The sequence below is a fragment of the Chinchilla lanigera genome, unplaced genomic scaffold (genome assembly GCF_000276665.1).
Source record: "Chinchilla lanigera isolate Chin_1 unplaced genomic scaffold, ChiLan1.0 scaffold00200, whole genome shotgun sequence".
Lineage (NCBI taxonomy): Eukaryota > Metazoa > Chordata > Mammalia > Rodentia > Chinchillidae > Chinchilla > Chinchilla lanigera.
In genome coordinates this window covers 184,508-210,941 of record NW_004955601.1, presented here as the reverse complement: position 1 = coordinate 210,941, position 26,434 = coordinate 184,508, and the positions used below count along the sequence as shown (strand labels likewise).

Below are 26,434 nucleotides of genomic sequence, written 5' to 3'. Positions count from 1 at the left end.
TTCAGAGTACTATAGTTGTCTTTGTAGAGGGCTTTTGCTTCCTTGGTTAGGGCAATACCTAGGTATTTCATTTTTCTTGACACTACCAAGTATGGTATTTTTAAAATAATTTCCTTCTCATTGAGTTCATTGTTGGTGTATACAAATGCCATTGAGTTTTGCATGTTGATTTTGCATCATGCTACACTACTGAGGTTGGTTATTAATTCCATGAGTTTTGGGGTGGAATTATTTGTGTTTTCTATGTAGAGTATAATGTTATGTGATATGAACTCAAATTAATTATAATAATTTGAATTCTCCTTTCCTGCACACATCCTTTATCTTTCTCTTGTGAGATTGCTCTGACTGTTTTGCTCTAATGTTTTGAGTACTGTGTGGAATAGAAATGGTGATAGTAGGCCCCAATTCTTTACTCTTATTCTTGTTGTGGCTTCCGATATCCTCATCTTGTCATGGCTTTGATTTTTTTTTTTGTTTCTTGATTTTGGGTCTGGGCCTATGGATTTACTGTGACCAGTGGGACATGACAAATTTAGGGACTCTCAGTACACTTGAGCGGTGGGGCTCAACCTGTTGCACCTCTGCTATCACCATGCTCTGGCTATTCCTTTGCCCCAAAGGGGATGATGAGACACGAGCAGCTGACATAGACCTCTGACCTATAGCAGGAAGCAGAGCTGCCTTTCCCAACCTTCATAACCATTAGAAAAACGATTGTCATTTTAAGTCACAACATTTGGAGTGGTTTATTATTCAGCGTTATTATGGCAATAGCTAACCATTGCAAAAAGAAGGCAACAAGAACTCAAGGAAAGAGAAAATGAAAGGGTGAGGGCAAACAGAGAAGAGGCATAAAACAGCAGATAGAGTAACTCCTTTTAAATTCAACTGGTCTCTTCAATAAACAATATGTCGACCATTATTTCTTATTATCTTATAGTTAATGGCTTAAAATATTTTATAAAATAAGGGTTTATAACAGAGTTCTCTCAGTAAGGTAATCCAACATCTCAATCTTCCCAGATCATTTTGTTAGTTTACGTCATTGTTTAGATGTATATTTAGTTTCTTTCACTCTCAAAAGTAGCCTGATTTAGATAATAAATTATACACTCACTACTTAGAAGCCCTGTTGATCTATCTTGGAACACTACATGGTCAATCCCCAAGTTTGCTGCCATAACAGGACCAGCCTGTGGCCCAGCAACAATTCTTATCATGCCTTATTTGGATCACAGGGATTTCTGCTTCTTGGTGGTCTCCTTTCTTTTTAGCTATTTGAGGAAATATAAAGAAACTCATAATTAGAAAAAGGTTTGGTGCCCCTCAATCTTAACCATAGTTTCAAATAAGCTTCCACTATTTACATGATGACATAAACTGTATGAATCGTTGCACAATTTTTCATTGGCAGAAGAGTGTGATCCACTTTCTGTTGCCCATTCATAGAGGCCCTAGTCCACAGACATAGAGAAGTACTCTTTTATTTGGTGGCGGGTACTGAGGATTGAACTCAGGGCCTATGCACAGAGCTACACAGCCAGTCTTCTTTATTTTTTGAGGCAGGGCATTGCTGCGTCACTAATTTTCTGAGTTTGAACTCAAACTTGCAATCTTCTTGTCTCAGCTTCCCAGAGTCCTGGCATTACAGCTGTGTACCATCATATTCAAAGAGTAAAAGTACTTGGTGTTTTTTGGAACACAGCAAGATGACCCTAAAGGTTCATACCACTATCATCTCACCCCTGAAGTCCCATTCCCTCCAGGTGAAAAATGGCAGGGAAGCAGAATCCAAAGTCTCATCCTGCTATTCATTAGAAATGGCAGCCAGACAATTCCTAGAGGCCTCAATCCTAAAGAACTTGTCTCTTCAGAGCCTACACTTCCCCATGCTGGCCCGGAGCATAAGTACTCCCTCTATGGGAGTTCCAGGGTTTTCAGCCATCTTCTGCCAAAGCCTTTGCTCTTCCCCTCGAGAGTCCATCCAATCCACGTTTTTTCCAAGACTCACACCTGAAGAAAGGAAAGCAGAGTGGTACATCTCACAAATGAAGTGTTTTGACTTTTTTGAAGGCATCTCAATTTTTGAGGTGGTCCCTTAACCAGAGTTCCCTTCACTGGCTTGTTCTCACTTCCCATATCTACTACATGAGACTAGCATGGAATCAATCCTTTGCAGCCTATACTACTTTCTTCTGCCTAGAAAATGTGAGACAAATTGGTAGCTAATCTCTCCTCACTTTGGTACTACAGCAGAGAGCTGGATCATCTGGGTCAAGGTAATATGACAGCAAAACAGGATGACATTTGATCTGAGGATCTCTAAACATGGTCACTTTTCTGGCCTGGGAAATTTTAGTTTTAGTAGGATGGCTCTTCTTAGCTTTCCTTAGTCTATAAATAGATAAAGCATCACAGTAGTGGTGGGTGACTTTCTCAACATAAATGCTGACCATGGTACATGCAGACCATCTGTATCTGGCCTAAGCTATGAGACAAGGAGTATTTGGAGGACTGCATATGCCTCTCCTAGTTCTCATGTGCTTTAATACTGCACCCTGCCTTTACCCTTTTATACCTGTGACTTTGGTTACTGATGGTGTGTTTCCATGACCTGTGTGAAAAACATTTGATATTTATTTTTTTAAAGAAAGAAATTGATTCCCTTTCAATTCAACCAGTGTGAGTAATGTCTGTAAATGCTGAACAGAGCCAAGATAATTAGGTAAAGTTGGTCTTGGAAAGCTCTCTCTCTCCTATCAGAAAGCTATGCTATCTTGGTGGTCCTTTTCTTACAAAGCCTGAAGGCCATGAAAGTATCTGAAATTCACTTAGACTGAAGTATAAAATTTTTTTGGAGGGAGTGAAAGGACTGAACAGAAATTGTACTTCTTAAGCTTCTAGCTTAAAGATACAAAGCTATAGTAGTAATATTCATATTTTAACAATGAACAGATCTTTAGCTAAGGGAATGGAGTATCTGTGATAATTTCAGGCATCAGTTATAGCAGAAACTACATAGACATCTACTGCACCCGACATCTGGAGGAATCATGCCCTCGCCCCATGCCCAGTCATGGACCATCTCAGAGTCTCCAAGTTTCTCACCACTTCCACAATTCAAACGAACTCCTCCTAGAAAGATGTTGCTGGCAAAGGCCTCCTTGTCCCAGACAGTAAGCTCGAGACAAACGTTGTTTATATCTTGGGGATACAACCCACTGAATATGAAAGTATGATTCCACTGAGGGTTTACACTCTTTTTTATGACCACAGTTTTGTGCTTGGTGGCTTTGCTATCATCAGGGAGCAGGTAGCTGCAGGAGAAAACATGATCAAACCATCAGTGAGACAGTACACAGAAAATGCCATTGTTCAGAAATCATTTGACTGACTCATACTTCCTGGTATGTGTGTGCATGTGTGCATCCATATGTATTTGTAAGTGCAAGTATGACATGTTTATCTAATTTTCTCTCCCAGGTTCTTACATGTTTAAAAAATTATTTACTTTGTGGAGCAGCTTATTGTTTCTTTTAAGTGGGGTAACAGTAAAAGGTCTTTGCTCTACTTTCTAATTCTATTTTGGCTTTTCTCCCACCTTGAGAAGAAAATACCTCCTGTGGTAGATACTGCTGAATGTCCTGGTTTGTATCTTCTTGGGGCAGTTCAGAGCTGACCTTCAGCCAGTATGGACAGTCCTGGCACGCTTTCAGCTTTCCATCTCAAGCACCCATATGTCTCAGCCTCTCCAGTTAAAGACTTTCTTTGGTCCTGTGTGATTTGGTTCAGTTTTTATGCAGAGAATCCAGGAATAACTGAAGATTTAATGGTAACCCTCAACCATGAATTTTGGAAATTAGTGAATGAGTCCCACGGATTCTCTTCCTCGAAGGGACAGTCCTAAGGAATATTCCACAGAGTTCTTCATGGCCTCCCCAGTGCGACGAATACCTGGTTACCCACTTTGGTAACTTGTCCATTAACATATTTTTATCATCTTCTCTTCCTCTCCTGTCTCTTTTCCACTCTCTCACTGGTGATTCCTGGTCCTCTTTAAAAATGAAATATCTGCACCCTAGGCCTTCTCTACTATAGCCAAAACACTGTATTGGCTTGCCAGGTACATGACGAATACTACTCTTTTCCCCCTGAAAGTAGCAAGCTTTAGGGAAGGGGTGAGATAGGTGTATGAAATCAGAACATCAGACAATAATGAGAAATATTGCAAGTAAGTGACTTTACAATGTAGAAGATACATTAGGCTACATGAGATATTATGTCACGCACCATGCACAGGTACTTATAATCTCCCAATATCCATTTCTGCTTATTTTTCTCAGTACAAACTTCCTATTATTAAAATGTGGTCACAAGCTTGTTCAGAATAAAGACTACCTTATCGTAGCCTTCCTCACAACTAGTAGGGCCATATGACTAAGTTGTAATCAATGGGAGTAAAGTAGTTCTGCATAAAATTTATGCAAAGGTACACTACCAGCTGGAATTTGGGTGGAATAGCTGAAATCTGAGCAGCTCTGAGGTAGATACCATAATGAGATAGAGAAAATCTTTGTTTCTGATTATCATGATGCTTCCATACCTTAAGTCTTTGTTTACATGTAAGAAATAGAAAAAAGGTAGGAGGTTAAAGAAGGAGGATCACAAGTTCAAGTCCAGCTTGGGAAAGTTAGTGACTTAGCAAGATCCTGTCTCAAAATAAAAAATAAAAAAATAAATATTTGGAGATGTAGCACAACGTGAAAGCGCTGGATTCATCCTTGATTACCACAGTAAAAGGTTTAGTCTTTTGAAGTCACTGTTATTTTAGCTTATAGACAGGATTGATGTAATTAAGACGTGGCAGGATGGCCAAAAAGTTGGTGTGACTTGTTAATCACAAAGATCTAGGACACATGCATGGAACAGTTCCCAAAGCCCTGCATATGGACATCTCTTGAGAATTCAAGGAGTTTGGGATAGGAAAGCCTAGACCTGACATCAGCCTGAGGAGTGGAAGCTATTAAAAGATAGTCTCCATTGAGCTCAGGATTATTGTGTTTTTTCATCATAGTACATCCTCATTCTGAAGAGTGTGCCTTTTTTCTTACTTTTACTTGGCCCAAACTTACTCTGTAGAGTATGCTTCTTTTCTTATCTTTAATAGGTGTAAAACCTCATTACCATTTGTGCTTGCTTGACCAAATCTGCTAAGAATAGAATCTACCTCCAGAAACAGACTACAGCACCCCAAAACTCAGTAACAAATTGACTCAAAAAATTCACTTCCTGGCCTGAAATCATGGAAACTTGCCTTACCTTATGTGCCCTATGGGTTCTGTGAACTCCAGTATCATGGCTTATTTAGTTCGGCAAGTGTAGCACCTGGTACTTTGTATGTATGCATTTGTCTGTTTGTCTTTTTTTGCTTGTTTTTCTTTTGTTTGTTTGAATAAATGAAAAAATATCTGTCCACTCCTAGTCTCCCTAATTCCAGGAGAAAAATCTCCAATAGTCAGAAACCAAGAGGAATTCTGTTTTTGAGTTGCAAAAGATGAGCATGATTATCACTTTAAAGGGCTGTAGGCCCTCAAGAAGATGCCTGTGCTTCCACAAAGTGGGAACAAATGCCCAGCAGGCAGTCCTGGAGCCTCCTCAAAGCACTGAATATCTCTAAGACAAGTGTTCCAATTTCTTTACATTTTACAGTTTCCCTCAAGAGAGCAAAACTGCAAGTATCCTTTATTTTGGTTGTCTTTCTCTATTGGCAGAACCAAATGATAACAAAACATAATGCAAGTACATTACATGTAGAAAATCATACTTTCTCCTTTGAAAAATGAGTGTCATAGGAAAACTTGGCAGTGTTGAGGGTGAGAGTGAGAGGCACTCCCAAAATATGCTAGAAATGCAGCATAAGCTAGAATAAGCAGTTCCTTCTACACAGGAGCTGTTTGAGATGTAAGAGTCATCACTTAAGGGTAGCTCTTTCCCAGTGCATTTCCAGTAAGCTGAACATGGAGGCCTCACAGCCACCACTGTCTCATGGATCACAGATCCTTTCATCTCTCAGCAAGCATGATCTGAAATGAGCTAAAATAGAATTACCCCTTCACAAAGCTGTCAGAAGTGCCTCCTGATTTCACTGCTGTCAAATTCTTTGCTTCTTTGATGAACACTTCTAGTATTCCTCCAGAGATTACAGATGACTCCTTTTTCTTTCCCTTTTTGGAGGCTTTTTTTCCTGCATCAGCCATCAAAATGAGACACACACACAGAGAGAGAGAGAGAGAGAGAGAGAGAGACAGAGAGACAGAGAGAGACAGAGAGACAGAGACAGAGACAGAGAGACAGAGACAGAGAAAGAATATTTATATTATGAATTCTACTTTAAAATTTACAAAACACATCTGCAAAGATTTACTTCATTTGCTGAGTGAATCAGACCTTTACATTACTGTATATTTCATATTCTTTTATCTGTTTTAACCCCCACTGGATTTCTTCTGGATAGATTTTTCATGTGTGTTTGTTGACAAAAATGGGTAAGTAAACTTAAAATTCTAACCACTCCCCTATAGAATATGTCTTTTACAGGGTCTAAAGGTATGTAATGGAAAAGACCCTGAAAGCTGCCTAGGCCACTATTCCTGCTCTTAGTGAGAAATAATTATCATGAAAGTCAGACACAATCTGTCAAGGCTACAAAAGACAAAATTCCATAACTTTCTTCTTTGATAGTTTTTTTTTTTTTTTTTCCAGTACCGGGAACCGAACTCACTACCTTGCGCTTGCCAGGCAGGCGCTTTGCCGCTGAGCTAAATCCCCAGCCCCCTCTTTGATAGTTTGAACCGACTCCCAGAAGAAAATTCCGTAACTCCCTCTTGTAAATCATCAACTCCAGACTGGGTGAGTACTGAAGATGAGAGAAAACTCCTTCCTGCCATAGCCTATTATTCTAGTGAAATATGATCAATAACATAACAAGCACCACCTTTACTTAGTACTGATTTACAAATATGAACCTTACATATATGAACTTATTTAATCCTCACAGCAACTCTTTGGAGTGAGGAAACTGAGGCCAGGTGACACTGAAGACAGCAATCATGATGGGGGGATAAAGGAGGTTACCTGGGGGAGTTGGTGGAAGGGAGGGGCAAGAAAGATTTACAGCTTGATTCCATCTAGATTTTTTCTTTGAATTCTCTGTTTTGCATCAGCCTTTTCCTCAAGACTCTTTGAGTAGCTATAAAAGACATATATCCATACAGCAGCTTCCTACACCCTTCCCAGAAGATCTCCCACCCTGTGGAAGATCTTATATCTCTGGGACTGGCAGGAAACAAACTTTGGCAGAAAGGCTAGCTTCTAAGACATGAGCTTTGGCTCTGTTTCCCTTGTATGAAACACATACCCTTCTATCTATGCAGTATATATTTTTCAACCCTCCTCAAAAGACAGTGACACCTAGTCCTTTATGTTTCATCTGTTTAGTACAAAAGTAATATTTAGTCTAACCAATCCCTAATAGCTACCCCCATACTCATAGAAATAGAGCATCAGTGATCAGTGGCATGGAGTTTTTCTCTACCTTGAAGTTGTCCTAGTGGAAGCATGGCACTTTCCTCTGGAGGAATGTATCGTAAAACAACAGTCAGCTCTCCTTTGTACTGAAGGCCAATATCAGGAGCAAATTCCACCTGGCGAAGAAGAGACAGGTGAAAAGAAAATGTAAGAATGCCTGAATTAGTATTTCACAACCCATTTTTGAATGTGCAATAATTATTTGGTGGCTTAAATGTGATGATCCATTCCCATTCAACTACATGATTTCTTACTACTTTGAGATGATTTGGACATAAAAAAAAGAAAGATGGGCAAGCTCTATTAAGACAGCTGCATATAACTTTCAAGAAAGGAAAAGGAATCTGAAAGGTGATATATAACACTCATTTTGTCTATGAACTGATACTGAGTGTCTATGACACATTGAGGACTGACCCAGATATACCACAGAGCATGAGGCAGGAATAACGATACCACTGAAAATAGTCCCAGAAGTTGCTTCTCCCTGTTTGATGTCTCAAAGCTTTCCTAAGTGAGCAAGAAGGGAAAAGCATGGAGTCATAGATGATTCATGATTGACTTCCAGCCAAAAGTCATTGAAGGCAATTGATAATTTGCAACAAAATTCATAAAGAGAAACAGGGTTCACTTGAATCTCACTTGTAGGGGTGTACAATGGTGCAGCCACTCTGGAAACAGTTTCTTATAAGATTAAACATGCAGCTGCTAAAAAACCCAGAATTTATACTTGTGCATTAATTCTAGATGAATAAAAAATTATGTCCATGTAAAATTTGGATGCTAATATAATATTCATATTAGTGCTATTTTTAATAACAAGCATACCAGAAACAGCCTAAATATCCTTTAACAGGTGAATGGTTAAACAAACTGTGGTACATCCATACCATGAACTATTAAGCAGCCATGAAAAGCAAAAGACTATTGATACATGCAACAACTTGGATGAGTCTATAGAGAATTATTCTTAATGAAGAAAACCAGTCCCAAAGGGTTTTATTTACCTAACACTCTTGAAATGACAAAACTGTAGAGATGGAGAACAGGTTAGTGGTTGCCAGGGGCTAGGAATGGGGGCACTGGGAGGCAGGGATGTGGTTCAGCAGGTCAACCTGAGGGATAAGCATGGTGATGGAATTGTCCTGTATTTTGATTGTGGTAGGAAATATACACAAACTCACACACATCATAAAATTGCATAGAACTAAATATACACATCAACTTGTGCACATACTCACAAATAAGTAATAGTAAAACTGGGAAATCTGACTAAAATTGATAGATCACCTCAATGTCAGTATCTTAGTGGTGATATCATACTATATCTTTGCAATATGTTACCACTGGGGAATGGAGTAATGGGTACATGTGACCTTTTTGCATTATCCAAGTGTGTGTAGAGTTACAATGATCCCAAAATAAAAAGTTCAAAATTTACAAGTCAATCTTCACATACATCCACAGCATCTGTTCTGGAAGTCTCCCTCTTGCCATGGAGTCAACTGAACTTTGATTTTGTATAGATGGAACAGAAAATGTAGGGTACTGCCGCAGGCCTTTCCCTGGAAGACTTAACTTTGTGCAAGTTGAATCAAAGGCAGAGAACTGCTCTCCTCAGAGACAGGGCAGCTGAAAAGTTCAGAAACACTTGAACACTTGAGGTATTTTATTTAACCATCTTTGTTTCATTTTAGAAACCTTCCTGTTTCATTTTAGTTTCTCAAAAAATTAAAAATAAAATCACCCATTGTTGTACACCTATAATTGCAACAGTCTGGCAGTCTAACGTGGGAGGATAGCAAATTCAAACCTGTCCAGACAAATTAATGAGACCCTTCTAAAAAAAATCCATTTCACATTTTTATTGCTTTTGTGTTGTTTTGTTTTTGTCTTGGTTGTTGTTATTTTGTTATTTTTTCTCTTTAAAAAAAAAACCAGGCATCATGGCACATGCCTATAATCACAACAAATTGGAAGGCTGAAGCAGGTGGATCACATATTTGAGCCTCGCCTGTGCCATGTAGCAACTTAGAAATTCCCCATATCAGAATGATAAAAAAAGGAGGAGGGTTGGGAATGTAGGTCAGTGTGAAGGAATGGGATTTATCTCCAATACTGACAAAAAAATTAAATATAGAACTACCACATGACACAGCAATCCCTCTACCAGGTATATAGAGTAAGTCCCCAACTTACAAATGAGTTCTGCTCCTGGATAATGTTTGTAAGTTGGATTTGTTCACAAGTCTGACAAGGTGAGTCTTATATATCTTTGACATGAATATACAATACATTTTGTTTTGTGCTTCCTAGTAAGCAGCTCCACATCATCACTGCTTTTCCTCTTGCTTCTGGACATCCTGGGCTCTGATTGAGCCCGGTTCTGTTGTACACAATCACACTGCTCAGTAGGCACACAGCATCACAACTATGATGATATCTGGCAGACACGTGAGCTACTTCTGTGATTTGTTTGTATCTATGAATATTCTTAATGCAAGGTGTGTTCATACCTGTGAAAATTCGCAATTCCAATGTTCTTAAATTGGGGACTTAATGTATGAAAAAGAAATGATATCTGTATATATTGAAAACACAACTACAATCCCGTATTTTTTGCAACACTACTGTAAAAGGGATGGGCCCAGGATACAGTCAGCTAGATACAAAGAAACCAGCACATGCACTGAATTAAGAGCTCAACTTAGAAAGATAAAAACAAACACAGGAAAAAGGATAAAAAGTTAGGATAAAAATAGGCAGATAAGGAATTTTCCCAAGAAGAAGCTTCTCAGGCAGCATATGCTAAGTTACATGACAGTTCCTCCCTACTTCTGGGCTGGACTTTAAGGAACAATAAAAATGCAAAATAACAAGTCTAACCAGCTAAGTAACTAACTTTATTCAACTCTATACTACAAAGACCCCCACATTCTGCTTGTCTGCATAAGACTAAGATAAAACACACTGGCAAACTTCACTTTTGGAGTTCCCTCCTGGACCCCCACCAGGAGCTATTTCTCTTCTTACTTTCAATAAATACTCTTTTGACTTTTTCCTTGTGTTCATGATTTCATTCTTTGACTCCACAAGACAAGGAGCTCGGGTCACCGATTTGTGCAGAATTTATTGTTTCATATTTGGATGTCCCAATGTTATAGACAGCTAAGTTAGATAGAAATATTGTAGGCAGTCAGACAGGCCTAGGCCCTTGAAGGAGCCAGTGCAGAAGACGAGATACATTGCAACTGTGGGGGAGATACAGACACACCGTCGATACAGACCTCAAGACACAAGATGAAAGGAATGCACCCACAAACCTACACTAAGGGTAAAAATCAGTGATTGATGTTCCGCATAGGTACTCATCACCTTGGGAAAGAAGGACCTCAGTGTCAGAACTTGGAGTGTTAAAACAGCAGACTAGAAAAGAAATTAGAAAGGCACACATAGCAGCCCTCCACTGATCCATTTCCTGTGACTGCTGGCTTCCAGTCTCTTTCTCTCAGCTAAATTGCCTGAGCTGGAAGACTACTGAGTGTGTAAGTTTTCCATCTCTTTAGGTGATGAGTTCCCCCCTCTCTGTCACTATACAGTTTTCAGTTCACAACTGTCTCTCTCTAGTTGTCTTGCTTGCTCATCTGGCCTGACCTTATCAATCAGACAGTGGCCCTAGCACTATGGTGCCCCCAGAATGAAGCTAGAGTTCTCTTTCACAGGTTGGAGATCCCCTTTATGTGGAGATTGTCTCAAGAGAGGCATGCATGCATCTCACGGGTCCCTCTGGGATGGGCAGTCTGTCACCCTAAGGAATGCCTGTTGGGTAAATATAATATCTCCATACGACCCACTATGGGTTTCACATCTCCTATTCCCTCTGCCTGGCTTCAGTGTGGGTCACCAGATAAAAAAGTTTACTCCTTTAGTGGAGGGCTGGTATGTGTGCCTTTCTAAATTCTTTTCTAGTCTGCTGTTTTAACACTCCAAGTTCTGACGCTGAGGTCCTTCTTTCCTTATGACTCTTATTGGTATAACTTATAGCATGGTATCTCTGCTATGACTCACCTAAAAAGTGCTATGACAATCCTAGGGAAAGTTCTAACCAGTGTATATATAGTTATAAACCTAAAGCTATGAAAAAGATTATTATAGTTTAGCATGGACAATGCATCTAAGAGTGCACTCATTAAATGTGAGTGTTTTACGTGCTCTATATGTTTTCTTGTCTGTTTCTCTGTCTGTTAAGCTCTTATTAACTGGTCAGTGTGCATACAGCTGCTTCATTAAAATTTTTTTGAGCTCATATCAATTTCATTTTTCTTTTTTGTTTTTGCCCATGTGCATTTCTGGCTCTTTGAGCATTTTCCACGGGAAACATGTTGTGTAGGTTTTAAGGGGTAGTGAAATTCAAAACATTACAGGTAGGGGCTGATAGGCTCGAGGCTTATGTGGGATTTCCAAAGGAAAGTCTTCAGTTTGACCACATAAAAGTTATGCATGATTGGTAAATACATGTACTTCTCTATGTTAACTTTCAAGCATACATTGTCCTCTAAAGGTTTCACTTAAATTGGCTTATGGGCAGTTGAGATGAATACACACTTTTCAGATAAAGAAATACAAATGGCAAATAAACACATGAGAAAATGTTCAACATCATTAGTCATTTGAGAAATGCAAATTAAAACAACATTGAGATTCCACCTTACCCCAGTAAGGATGGCTAGCATTAAGAAATCAACCAATAACAAATGATGGCGAGGCTGTGGAGAAATAGGAACACTTCTCCACTGCTTGTGGGAATGCAGACTGGTGAAACCATTGTGGAAATCAGTTTGGAGATTCCTCAGAAAACTAGGTCTAGAGGTCTCATTCAACCCAGCTATCTCCCGGCTGGGTATTTTCCCAGAAGATTTAAAAACATCATATCACAGTGATATCTGTGCACCTATGTTCATAGCAGTGCAATTTGTAATTGCTAAATTGTGGAAGCAACCCATATGTCCATCCACTGAGGGATGGATAAAAAAATTGTGGTACTTTTATATAATGGAATATTACACAGCTATAAAGAAAGACAAACTCTATGCTTTTACAGGTAAATGGTCACAACTAGAGACCATACTCATAAGTGAAATAAATCAGACCTGCATGTGTGAACACCGTATTGTCTCACTAGTGTAAGACCTGAAAGAGTGAATAAAAACTAGGAGGTATGATAGACATTGTGAAACGAAAGGAAAATATTCAAAAGTAAAGGGCAACTGGGGTGTGGGAAAAGAGGAGGGAAAGAAGGGGAAATTACGTAAGTATGTATATACAGGATAGCTAACATAGTTGAACTAACGTCTTCTATTGCTTTACTGAAAGAAACACTTAATGATTACCTGATTGATCAATATTGCATGTCTCTATTTGTTTTCCTGAGAAACCACTTTGAAGATATCAATATGTAATACAAGAAGCACTGTTAATTTCCTACCACTTTGTTTGTAACTCTGTATTGTTTTTATTGTTCTTTTGCTATTTTGTAAATGGTTGGCTGCTTGTTAATGTGTTTTCCTTCTTTTATTTTTAAAATAAATTTTTAAAAATTGGCTTATAGATACATGGACACTTTTGATGTTAGCCCAAATGCTTTTTGTTCATATGCCTTATTAGGTAGCTTAAATTAATTGGCAAGATAAAGGCAAGATAAAGATCTTTAAAGTTGGTGTCGTGTTCTCATCCAGGTTGTTAGATAATCATGGCAATATCTTAAAAATAGATTTTATAAATACAGTTCCTATTGTTTTCTGTACACAGTAACTTAAGAGTTTTTCATTGGTTAAAGTTAACTTAAAAATGCTAACTATGCTATGTTTTGTTTCTAATGAGTAATCTAAAGTAATTGTTAAAATAAATAAATAAATAGGGCCCTTGGGCTTGGTAACTACCGGACAAAACTCCCTTTTGTGGCTGAAAAAATGGCCACTTGAACCAATTTTTTCTAGTTTTCACTGAAGAGTGAATTCTCCAAATTTCCCTAGGGTTTAATACGGCACACCACAATGAAGGCCATGAAAATTATTATGGTATCTAATTAAGTATCTAATTATTAGTATCTATTAAGTATCTAATAAGTATCTATTAAGTATCTAATTATTAGTATCTATTATGGTATCTAATTATAGTTAAAGGTTAAATTTCTATCACTAAAGCAATGAAGTTTTCTTAATAAATTGTTCTTGGTTAAACTTACAAAACTGCATTTGAAAACAGAGGTTTTATATTTTCCTAAGATAATTTCTTGTGTTTTCTATTGTTAAGTTTTTGGTTATTTAAAAAACTCAAGAGTTAAAGATTATTTAAATGTAGACTTGTAAAAGGTTTTCGATAATCATTTTATGATTGGTTAAATAAGCCACTATTATCTTTGTTTATAACATACCCTATACATCTGGGACTAGAGATGTATATACATCTAAAAACAAAACATTCTGTGAATATAAGTTTTAGAGTTAAATTTATAGGGTTAAGATTTCATAAGTTTAATACATGCACAGTAACTAATAAGGTTCTCTTTTACACAATAGATATTACATCTAGATATTAAACCATGAAATTATCTAAATTTTTATATCTCTTTATATTTGGTCCTGTCATTTAAAACTTTATCTACATCTCTTGGCTCTTATTGAACAAATATTCTGTTATTGTATAAGTAAGATGCACTTACATATTGTGTAGTAAGTCTATTTATGGTCACTAACACTGTTTCCTACATTTATAACAAGTTGGAAGATATCCTTTAATTCTTGTCAGTATAGTTATACTTTAAAAACCTGTATATACATATATATATGTGTGTGTATATATATATATATTTTGGAGTTGTGACACTAATTATTGCTAACTTCATGATATATTAAATACATTTGTGCTTTCTCAAGTGTATAGGTCCTCAAAAATGCAGAACTTAGGAAAATACCTTATACTGATGATGTTTTCAGGCTTGTGCTTATGTGACTATTATATAATTGTGTTATAACATTTAAATGTACCTAAACAAACATGAGGAAAAAAGATAAAAAGGTACGATAAGAATAGGCAGATACCGAGTCCTCAAGAAATCAACCAAGAACAAATGCTGGAAGGTCTGTGGGGAAAAAGGAACCCTTCTCCACTGTTGGTGGGCATGTAGACTGGTGCAACCACTGTGGAGATCAGTCTAGAGACTCCTCAGTAAACTAAGATTAGAGGTCCGATTCAACCCAACTCTTTCCCTTTTGGGTATTTTTCCAAAAAACTGAAAGCATCATACCACAGTGATATATGTGCACCCTGTTTATAGCAGCACAATTTGTAATAGTAAAATCTTGGAAACATTCCAAATGCTCATCAACTGAGGAATGGATAAAAAAGATGTGGCATTTTTATACAATGGAGTATTACTCAGCTATAAAGAAAGATAAACTCTAGGATTTATAGGTAAATGGATGCAACTAGAGACAATACACATCCGTGAAATAAATCACACTCATATGTGTAAACATCATATTGTCTCCCTAGTGTAAGAACTTGAAAGAGTAAATAAAATTTGAAAGCTACAATAGATATTGTGAAAGGGAAAGAAACTGCTCAAAAGGAAAAAACAACTGAGATGGTAGATAAGACAATTGTACTGCCAGTTTCTATTGGTTTATTGAAAGGAATGGATAATGTTTGATTGTTTGATCAATCTTACATGCCTATATCTGGTTATCTGAGTAATCAATCTGAAGATAACAATATGTAATACAACAACCATTGTTAATTTCTTATCATCTTGTTTGAAATTCTGTATCGTTTTGATTGTTTTTGTGTTGTTTTGCTTATGTCTTTGTGTTTGTTAATTTGTTTTTGTTCTTTTCTCTTTAAAATAAAAAAGAGTAGGTAGATAAGGAACTTTTTAGGCAGCGTATGCTAAGTTAGGTGACAGTTGCTCCCTACTTCTAGGCTGGACTTCAAGAAACGTTAAAAATGCAAAATAACCAGTTTCCTTTTAATTAATTTCCTTTGAATTTGGCCAGCCAAGTAACTGACTTTATTCAACTCTATACTGCAAAGATCCCTAATTTCTGCTCATCTGTATAAGACTAGCACAAAGAAAGCACACTGAAAATCTTCATTTTTGGAGTTCCCTCCTGGACCCCGCACCCGCCAGGAGCTATTTCCCTTTTCCTTACTTTCAACGAACACTCTCCTAACTTTCTCCTTTTTTCCTGTAATTTTATTCTTTGACTTTATGACACAAGAGTTTGGGTTTACACAGTTTATACAAAATTAACAGTTTCACTCTCCTTAGCATCCAAGATATGGAATCAACCAAAGCATCCAACAACAGAGGGCTGGATAAAGACAATGTGATATATATACACAACAGAATATTGTTCAGCCTTAAAAGGAAGAAAATCCTGTTATTTGCAACAATGGACCTGAAGGACACTACATTAAGTGAAATAAGCCAGACATACAAAGACAAGCAAGGCATTATTTTACTTATTGGGGTATTCTAAAAATATGTGAACTTATAGAAGTAGATTAGAATGGTGGTTGACAGGGTCTGGGTATTAGTGGAAGTTTAGAGAGACACTAGTTAAAGGACACAAAGACAGATAAGAAGAATAAGCTCAAGAGATCTATAGTACAACATAGTGATTATTGTTCATAATTATGTATTGTATCTTTTAAAAGTACTAAGAGTTTTTATGTTCTCAACATAAAATGCATGTGAAGTTATTCATATGATAATTTAAATGTAGCCATTCTATAATGTATACATCTTTCAGAACATCTTGTATAGAAAAGATATGCAACTTTTATCTGCAAATTAAAAAAATAAAATACTTATTAGTAATTAGTTACAATGTTTTAAAAATACACTTGAAGGTGCATGTTTGAATGTGGATGATTTCTGTGACTTTATCATTTGACCTACTGCTGGTCCTGTTTGCTTCTACTACGCAGAAACTTCCATTTCAGAAAAACTGTGACATTTACTCCAATACAAGGAAAATAAACCACTATATGAAGACAGAGATTAGCACAAATCGGGATAAGGAGTTGGCTCTTGTCTAGTCCTTGAAGAATGGCGGAGATAATCCCAAATGAAGGTAGGATGGGAGGAAGATTAGTGTGGGTTGAGAAAGCGGCTTTGGGCAAAGTACTATAGGAACTGCGTAGAATATGTTTAAGGACTCATAGGAAGTCATATGTGATGAAGGTCGTATGTGCAGGGAGGTAGTGACAAAGATGATCGAAATAAAGTATTTAATCTGGGGTTTCCAGAACACCCTAAGGCAAGAATGTACGTTAAACTATTTTACTGGGAAGCATAATAGAAAAGTGAGTCTAAAAAGTAAAAAGTGCCAAGGGTACAAAATCAGGCAAAATTCCACACAGGCAACTTTTAGCCAGTCCAATGGGAACATCTGAAGGTAAGCTGTCCCAAGGAGAAGTGTTATAATTTGTGTCTAGATGCCCCCTCCAAAGCCTTAGGTAGTCATAGGTGGGACTTTCTCAGAGATGACTGAATCTGGAGAGCTTGATGCTGGGATTAAAGATGTGTGATTGCTAAATCAGTCCACAGATTGGTTTGGCATTGCTCTAATCCCAGGGCCTAGATAGAGTATAAAAGGGGCAGAAAGAAGGTGCTAATGTCCCTTGCGTGCTGTGCTAGCTTTTACCTGCCATGAACTGTTTCTCCTCTGCGATGCCGATGCCTGTCTACCATGCCAATCTGTCTTGGAGCAAGCCAATTATGGACTGAAACCTCTACAAACTGTGAACGAAATAAACCTTTCCCCTTTTAACTTCGGGCATCAGGCATTTTTTTCTTAGCAACAAGGCAGTAACTAAGACAAGCAGCAAAGTGGTGGAAGTGTTTATGCTCCTTTACCATCAGTCATTGATCAAAGGCTCTGCTCTCAATCTGCAGGATCTTAGATTCCTAGGCTTTTCTGGCTTTCCATGCCCACAGACCAAGCCTGCTCCAATAGCCTGAGACCTCCCTGATACATAGACAGGCAGGTGTTGACTGGTGGGTTTAAAAGCCATGGAGAGCTGCATTTGCCTTAGAATGGGGATGTTAGTACAGTGCTGATTTCCTGTGCTGCAACACAAGCCTGGGAAATATCAGGAGAGTCCTGGGTGCCAAGGTGAGGGCTAGCATTGATTCAAACCATATCCAGAAGCAATAAAGAACTATTGAGACTACCTCAGTAGGGTTGTGAAATAATCAGATGACATTCTCTATCTTCTTGAAAATGATGAGAGATCCACTTTTCCATCAGATCAAGAAAGAGACAGTTCCCAATGCATTTACGGGTGGTGTGCTAAATTACAGAGAAGAGTGTGCCTAAAGTGCAAAGTATAGAGGAAGCCTTTTAGCCAGGCAATAATTCCACAGGAGCTTCCATTTAGTCTCTGCTTGAAGGCAGAACGAGAGAATGTTTCTTTGGAAAAACAGCTAAGCTTACTGTTGATTTTCAGAGGTCCTTGTTTTTATAATAGTAGCTCCTGGGAAGGCTTTAAAGGCAATTCTTAGGGACAAACAGTTCTTGTCTAAGTACCTAATCTCCCTTTCAGACAGATAATAAGTTATACCTAATAAATAGGCCTGTGTCATGCAATAAAATGGAAGTTTACAGTACTCAATTTTGACACCTCAAGATTTTTTTTTCCATCTTGAGCTCTTTCTCTGTCTGTACCAGCTTCCTCACTGGCTTCTGCTGTAATACCTAACACAAACAAGGACAGGTGCTGAGGGACTTTCCATAATACAGAGTTAATAAGCAATAAGGCAGCATGTCATCCCGCTATTCCTAATATAAAAGAATGTTCGTATTTCCAAATGTTTAAGGATTATTAATTCTCACCCCTTATTACTAGGCAAATCAGTCCCTGTAGCTCCCATTTTACCTTCTCAGCTGGATAATCTGCCAGAAACATCAAGCCTCCAGGGCTACTCTCCTACATTTGCAGCTGATGGAGTGCCTATTGCACTGAAATTACGGACAGAAGGCTCAGAATGAAGTGACACTTCACATAACTGGGTGATAATTAGCTACTGAAAGCTCAGCTGCGATCTTCTGAATTTGGAACTTCTCCCAAAGGCCCATGTGCTTAACGCTGGTTGGCAGCTTACAGCGCTATCAGGAAATGGTGGACCTTTTAAGAAATTGGACCCAGTGGAAGAGGGTAAGTCACTGAGGGCATGCTTTTGGAGGGGGCATTGGAACCTCTGCCCTTCCTGCCTGTTTTTGCTTCCTGTCTGCCATGAGAACAGTCTTCCCCTGCCATCTGCTTCTATAATAGTGCACTGCCTTGCCAAAGGGCCAAGCCAACAGGGCAAATTGATCATGGACTGAAACTGTGAGCCAAATTGAAGCTTTCTTCTTTTATGTTATTTCAGGTATTTTGTCATAGTGAAAGAAGCTTGTTAACACATCAGCTCAGCATACATTGCATGCCAAGGCACCCATCTCAGTTTTATATGGTGTGGTATGTAAGCAAGTAAAAGTCTGAGTCTTTAGCCTTTCCTCTATGTGTCTGAGGAATCTAAGCAGAGGATGATGATATGAATTAGGGATATTAAATTCTCCTGTATTCTTCAGTGTGCATTCAGCAGATTCTGAGGTGAAGATTCTTATGCAAGTAATTTATTCAGGAAATGCTACCGTAGAACCAGTAAAGGGGTGGAGAAAGCAGGGCAGATATGATTACAATCTTGGACAATGGTCCATGGAAGGTAATTTCAGCCCAATGTGGCAGGGATGCTCTGGAGGATAAGTAACACCAGAATTTTACTTCTTTTCAGTAAGGGAAGTGGGCTTTTATATTTCCTTGCCTATTGCTTGTTGACTAAGGGTTGACCCATAGAAGGGGTACCAAAATTCCTGAGAACTTCTTTTATCTGCCTTCATGTGCAGAAAGCCACAATAGCCTGAGTTCAGACTTTGAAAGAGAGCTTCATGTAGAGGTGGTTGAAACAGACCTTCTCAAATGGTTAGGAATGTGTGGGGATCTGGCTGAGGACAGATGGTGTTCACAGACAGTAAACACCATTAGAGCTGTTACCTTCAGCAAGCTCAGAGAAACCCCGAGATGCTTCCCCCTGATAATAAAAAAGGAACCCCCAATGGCAACATGGAAGTGATTACTATGGTCTATAAGCACAAAGGATACCTGAGAAAGACCTTGGAGAGCTTAAATATTATCCCAGTGAAGTTTCTCAACCATTTCCAGAAAGATACCTGGAAGGATGCTTCTTTTCTCTCATAAATTGATTTCCAAGGAGCACCTATGTGCTTTAATGTTAACTTTATGACAGCTAAATTAATTTCACATACTAAGATGCATGCTAAGTTTCCTTTGTGTTATGCAAAATATGACGTTAGACATTTTCTAATGGTGCTCATTCACAGTGCACAAAACGATGCAACTGATAGGAAACTGCTAAGTCCTGTCAGTGTTACCTTTTAGAGTGAGGATTTTTATTCAGTTCTGAGGTACTGCATGTTGAATGACGAAATATTTCCTACATTTAATATCAGAGGAATGTTATGCTACTATGGGCATATTTGTTGCTAATAATGTATATCCCCTCTTTATCACATTCATGCTGGTCATGGGTTTAGTGTTATCTTATTTTCAAGAAATTACGTTTTGTTTCAATTTTACCCAGAGCTCAAATATATATCCTAAAGGTTTCCTATGAATTTTTTATGGCAAGATTCTGGTCAATAATTACAAACCCCATCATTAAATTCTATTTAACTTCCGAGCTTCATTCTCCTTGTCTATAAAATGGAATCTGGGTGTGGTGGCACAGGCCTATAACCCTAGAACTTTGGAGGCTGAGCAGGAGGATTGTTGTAAGTTCGAAGCCTGCCTGGGCTATATAACAAGTTCAAGAGCAGCCTGGATTACATAGTCAGATCCTGTCTCAAAAATAAATAACAAAATACAAATAAATAAAGTGAGGATAATGATCCCTATCCCACAGTGTTCTTAGCATCATTAAATGAGAAAACTGCTATTGGTGTTGATATGGGGTGCATGATTTGTTTTTACTGACCAGTACTCCTCAGTTTTCCCTTTGTGTTACTGGCCCTGAATTCTTTTGGGGGAAATCTCACATTTAGAACAGGGCAAACTCTGATTGTCTTAAGCCAACCAATGCATCTTACTTCTCCGACCACAATCATTAGCTTAGGATGGGCAAGTAATGCATTTAGAGCTCTTGTTTTCCCAAGGCCCAAGGCGTTGCTGGAAGAAGAAGAACTTTTTCTTCTTCTGGACAGTGTGATGCAGGATGAGAGACTCTTAGTCACTGTAATCATTAGCGCCCAAAAGAAGCAGGCTTAGGAATAATGCGAGTTAGTTTCCAAGGGTATTTGGAAACTGAATATAAAGGCAATAAAGTAAAAAGAGCCAATGAACTCCAAGACCTTGATAAGATTTGAACATCTGGATCAAGCTATACTTCATTACTACTAGCCAGTAATCTCCCCTTGATGTTTGAGCAGTAGGAGCTGGAGCGTCTGTCTATTGTAATGGAAGGACTCCTAAATATGTATAATACCTAATATTTATTGATGGCCTACAATGTGTCTGATAGAATGCTGACAGTCTTACATAATATGCTTATTCAAGCTTTACAGCAGCCCTAGGAAGCTGTGTCTGTGTATTACAGCTGAGAACAGTAATGTTCAGGCAGTTAATTAACATGAGCACTCATGAAGCTAGGAATGAACCAAGTTAAGTCATATGAATCCACCATCTCTACTGTAATGTTTTTCCTCCCTGTATATAATGAACAACCTTTGGTAGCATAAATGTGATTTTTTTTCTCACCTTCCTTTCAACTTAAAAATTGCTAGAAATCTAGGAAGACTCTAATTGCCTTCAGTGACTCTCATGTATTGATGACATAGATTAGAAAATGCTACACTACACTGGCTTTTAGAATCAGCTCTAAGCCTGTTTTTCCTACTATAATTCAAGGCCTGTGTTTATGAATCCCAAAAGCAGGAATGAGGAATGTAGGAAATCACATACTGTGGCTACTGATCACGCTCTCCTGTGAGCCAAGGCAACACTATTTCTGCTTAGGATCCAAATTGCAGATAATGAGAAACAGAGACTGTTTTGAAATTGTTCATGCCTTTCAAGTTTTTTGCCTATATGCAAATGAAGACATTCTCATTCTAATAGGATTGTGCAATGTGGCTCTTTTGATTATCCACATAGAGCTTCAAATGATGAATACATTTTTAGTAGTAAAATTAATAATACATATGATTATGTGGCTTGTCATACAGACAATCTATTTCCACAGTTTCCAAAACAATAGATTTACATTTATTATAATATTTCAAAATTTGCTCCACTAATCTTTGTAGACTGTCACTTGATCTCTGGAAGCCTTCAGAGTCTTCAGGTTTGTGACATCAATTTTGCTCAAATTTGCCTTAATGTTTAACTGTTTAACTAATCTAGACGTACATCCTACCTTGGGCTGAAGCACAAACCATTCATCACATGGATTTTCAAAGTTCCATGAGTCAAAAGGAATCTCCACCTCTCCGAGGAAGCTGTTATGTCCAAATCGATCATAGTGCCAGACTGAGAGCTGCAAGGTTCTTGTTTCCAGCTGGGTATGGCTGATGGTATACTGTAAATGAGATGAACAACATCACATTCCATAAGGAAAGATTTGTCCAATTCCAGAAATTTACTGCCCCCATCTTTCAGATCATAGACATCAGTAATATGAACAAAACAAACCCAAAGAAAGCAGTTTGCTTCTACTATAATTGAGGTTCTGTTCCATAAACTAATTTTACGCCAGGTGTAGTGATGAAAGATATATAAATACATTATTTGGGAGGGAAATAAACTCCAGATAGGGCATAAAAAGTGTCAAGTGAAGAAGCTTATTTTCTTTATACTTTAGCTTCTTTTTATTGGCCTATTTATTTATTCACATCTACCCAATAGCTCAAAGTTAAATTTATCAGTTCTCTAAATTATATCTTATTTACTTGTAATAAACCTCCTAAGTCCTGAAAAGTATTGACAATGACAAACTTGTGGACACTAAACTACATAAAGCTTGGTCTCACTGTAGAGGTGACAAGATATGTGCACGAACTGAGCAGAAAGAGGATATTACTGGGTTACCTTCTCCTTTTCCAGCAGACTGCTACCTAGGGCCACAGCTCACATGCCTTCCAACTTTCTGTTTGTTCTATGCAACCATCATTTGAGTCATACTTCAGGCTAACCTCTGATGTTGGATTTGTGTGTGTTCCTATCCTTTTTGTTTTATCATGATTAATCTTGCCTCCCTGCTTCTTGAATTTATCCCATCACCAAGTTTATCCTTTTGCTTGGGCTCATCTTTTTTATCCATCCTGTTATGGTCACAGAATTCATCCTCTCACCTTTTTAAATTTTATTTTGAGTTTGATCTACCTTGATATTGGTTTGTGCTTCCACAGTGCCTTCCTTGAACACACAAGCTCATGGTTTCTGTCCTCATCACCTTTCTCCTGTGCAGGACTCTGTCTTCATCATTCTAGGCACAAGTGCATTAATTTCCTGAAACTGACAATAATTTCTACATTTCATTCTTCCTGGATATTTCATACTAGGTTTGATTGGTCTAAGGTGAGAGAAGGAATTGTAACATGGAAGCCCACTAGAAGTAGAAATTTCTTTAGGATAAAAGCCTGGGCCATATTTTATCTAGGCCACTTTCTCTGAGATTTCTGAAATCTGATCCTGCATCTCCACTCTTCATTAACCACATTCTTAAATTTAGCAGAATTCTGAAATCTTAACAAGAAACAGCACATATTCACACTATATTAGCAAAATAATGATTGTGAACACAGGGACCTATTAATTTGTGTCAAAATTCTGACAAACTTCACTTAAAGGAATCTGATAAAAGCAGTTTTCCTAAGGTTTCAACATGCTTTCTATCAAAGATTTATCAGTTCAGATATAATTTGGCTGAATCATCTTTACTCAAGGTGCAACTTGAACAGCAGCAGCAGCAGCAGCAGCAGCAGCAGCAGCAGCAGCAGCAGCAGACAAGTAACAAAGTAAGTGTTTTACATTTTTTTTCTGTTCCAAAAACTATTAGGAAGGCCTGAAGTAATACTGTAACTCAAACTCCAGTTTTCAAAAACATATACATCTCTTAACATACAAATAAAAGCTTCATTATAGTTACTTCAAAATCCACAAGGTTCTGACCAATATCACAAGTATTGCTACAGGAGTATTTATTTACCTTTAGTGTTTCATTGAATTCTGGATTCGTGCCTGTTCTGATTTTGGTCTTGCGCTTATTGTTTCGAGACTTGTCAGGAAGAAGGTATGACTTGACATAACTATAAATAGTAAAAGATGAAAACAATTATTTGGAAACATTTGCAAGAAAAGTTTAAGGATTTCAATGAATTAAGCTGAAAGCATAAGAGACAGGGCCAAAGAAAATGTAGTCTATAGATGGTCTTTCAAAGGAGAAAAGCAGTAAGGAAGAATGATAAAAAGTGAAGGATCTGGAGTCAAGCCAATTGGTTTTGAATCACCGCATGACTTATGGGCTCTGAATACCCCAAGGATTTAACTTTCTTGTGCTTCAGTTTCCATGATAAAACTGGGGTGATAAAAGTATGTAACACATGGCATTGTTAGCATTAAATTAACCAACATATATATGAAGTTGATGTATTGTAGTATTCAATAAATGTAATCAGTTATCATTGTCAATCATTTCACAAACTTACTCTTCTCCTAGTCCCATTTTCTCATATCAGGCGATTAAGTTAATGGGACTGCAAGATGTAGAAAATGACAACCTGAAGTCACAATAGCAATTTGACCCAATACCTTGGCTTGCATAATTTTAGGAGCCCCTTGGAGATTAAAGCACACAGAATGCTACCAGACCTTTGAAGTACGTCTACCAGAGTTTTAGATGGCCCCTTTCCATGCTAGTCAAAATAAGTACATTGGTCCTTCAGTCCTCTGAAATTTAGTTGAAGAGCCAGGTAGACTCTTCTATATTCAGCATCCATTCCTTCGTCTATCTTAGGGTACTTAAAACCAGCTTTGCTGAGTTGTTTATTGTACCTAGGTCAGCAATTGGACAGAAAAGAGCTAACATGGTAGGCCTGAGATTGTTATCCTTTGAAAGTCTCGTAACTTTGGTTCTTAGGTGCCAACTGGAAACTTGGATTTTGGAACGTTTCTCACTGTTCTTAGAACTGATAAAAATGCTCACTGAGCCCAAACTGTTTGCACAAACAATGTAGCTCATGCTGAACATTTGTTTTTCTTCTAGGAGACTGGAAATTTGGTATGTGACCACCTAAGCCTCTAACAAACGTTCCTGGTAGAAAATATTTTACAAGAATTAAGTACAGCCTGTGTGATTCATTGGAAGAGGATTCTTGGAAGCTTGAGTCACGTGTCTTCATGACTTCATTCCATGTATCTTTTCTCTTCATTGGCTATAAATATAAGTAGAGTCATATGGGTCCTTCCAGTGAATCGTACCTGACAGTTTTTGTGGGGACTCCCAGAATATCTTTACATCTAGCTCCCCTCCAAACCATGGTTCATACCTGCTCTCTCAGGCTGATCCCTAGGATCTCAAAAGCTTAATAATTGTCTTCTGCATTGTTCAATTGGCTAACAGCTTGGAAATTTTCTCTGGAAGAGTTCCCAGAACAAAAATCAACAGGATACTCTTGTACATTCTGAGTGTGCCAATATGTCAGCTTCTATCTCAAAGAGCAGCTGTGTAAACTACAAATTTGTCATTCCTGAATCATCTTGAGTACTGGCCTCTTAAAAACTGGATAACCAAGGACATAGCCATTGTTTACATACTTCAAAGAATATTTCAACGTGTGGTATAAGAGGAAAGTGACAATGCTCTGAAAATGCTCTGAATGGAGTGGAATAGTAAGGCTCTTCTGGAAAAGAAACATACAGGCAAAGAAGGGAGCACTTGAAATAGTCTGAGGAACATGTTATGTGCTTACGCATCTGTCCTCTGTTTCTTTTCATCTCCTATGGCCAGATTTCTGCAATTCTTGACAAAAATGTTGAGCCCGCCAGTTTTGTAGCAGTAGCTGATGTGGAGAAGGATTTCACCACTGACCTTCACATTGCCATAGTCTCCTGTCTCACTGTAAACACTCATCATGCTGTTAAGGCTTGTCTGGAATAAACAAGATGAAAGAAGGCACCATGTGTTATTCCAAGATCTCTTCACAGAACTCACCCCCATCATTCAATTATAAATCTTGTTCTTTATAATAAAGAAGGAAGTCTATAAAACAGAGAGAAAGCAAGTCACTTGTTTTCCTGCTGTACTAAATTTCAGCCCAAGAAGAGAAAATAGATCTAGTGCCCTTGGTGAGGAAAGCAGGACACTTGCTGGGTGGAGAAGCATTGCCATTATAGGTTAGTGAAACTTGTTTATTAATTTCTTCTAATAAATGCAGGGTCTCTGAGGAATTTCTAATACTAGTTCCCCTCTACATCCGTGCAACTTTCTGCTTTTTACTAGTAGACTCAAGTTCAATAAACTTCGAAGACGAGAATAAACTGACTAGGACAAAGAAAAGGTCATCTTATATTCTGCGATAGTAAGAGCTACAAACCTTCTTTCTCTGACACCCACAAGGAGCATCTCATCAGAGTTTGGGGATCCATAATTGCAACTTTAGCAAAAATATGCAAGAAGAATATCACATGTCCACAATTGTTGTGATTCCTCAACTGAATATGG

General features: G+C 38.0%; 1 protein-coding gene across 1 annotated transcript in view; it reads right to left on the bottom strand.

The window, feature by feature from the left end:
* Positions 1 to 743: 743 nt before the first annotated feature.
* Sytl5 (synaptotagmin-like 5) overlaps positions 744 to 26,434 on the bottom strand; it is a 133,552-nt gene continuing 107,861 nt past the window's right edge. Inside the window, exons 12-18 of the mRNA XM_005414815.2 lie at positions 25,683 to 25,861; positions 23,921 to 24,020; positions 22,130 to 22,291; positions 7,598 to 7,706; positions 6,112 to 6,247; positions 3,112 to 3,320; positions 744 to 2,016 (exon numbers count right to left, since the gene is read on the bottom strand). Of these exons, the coding sequence (XP_005414872.1) occupies positions 1,874 to 2,016; positions 3,112 to 3,320; positions 6,112 to 6,247; positions 7,598 to 7,706; positions 22,130 to 22,291; positions 23,921 to 24,020; positions 25,683 to 25,861 (1,038 nt within the window). The 3' untranslated portion in view covers positions 744 to 1,873. The remainder of the gene's footprint in view (positions 2,017 to 3,111; positions 3,321 to 6,111; positions 6,248 to 7,597; positions 7,707 to 22,129; positions 22,292 to 23,920; positions 24,021 to 25,682; positions 25,862 to 26,434) is intronic.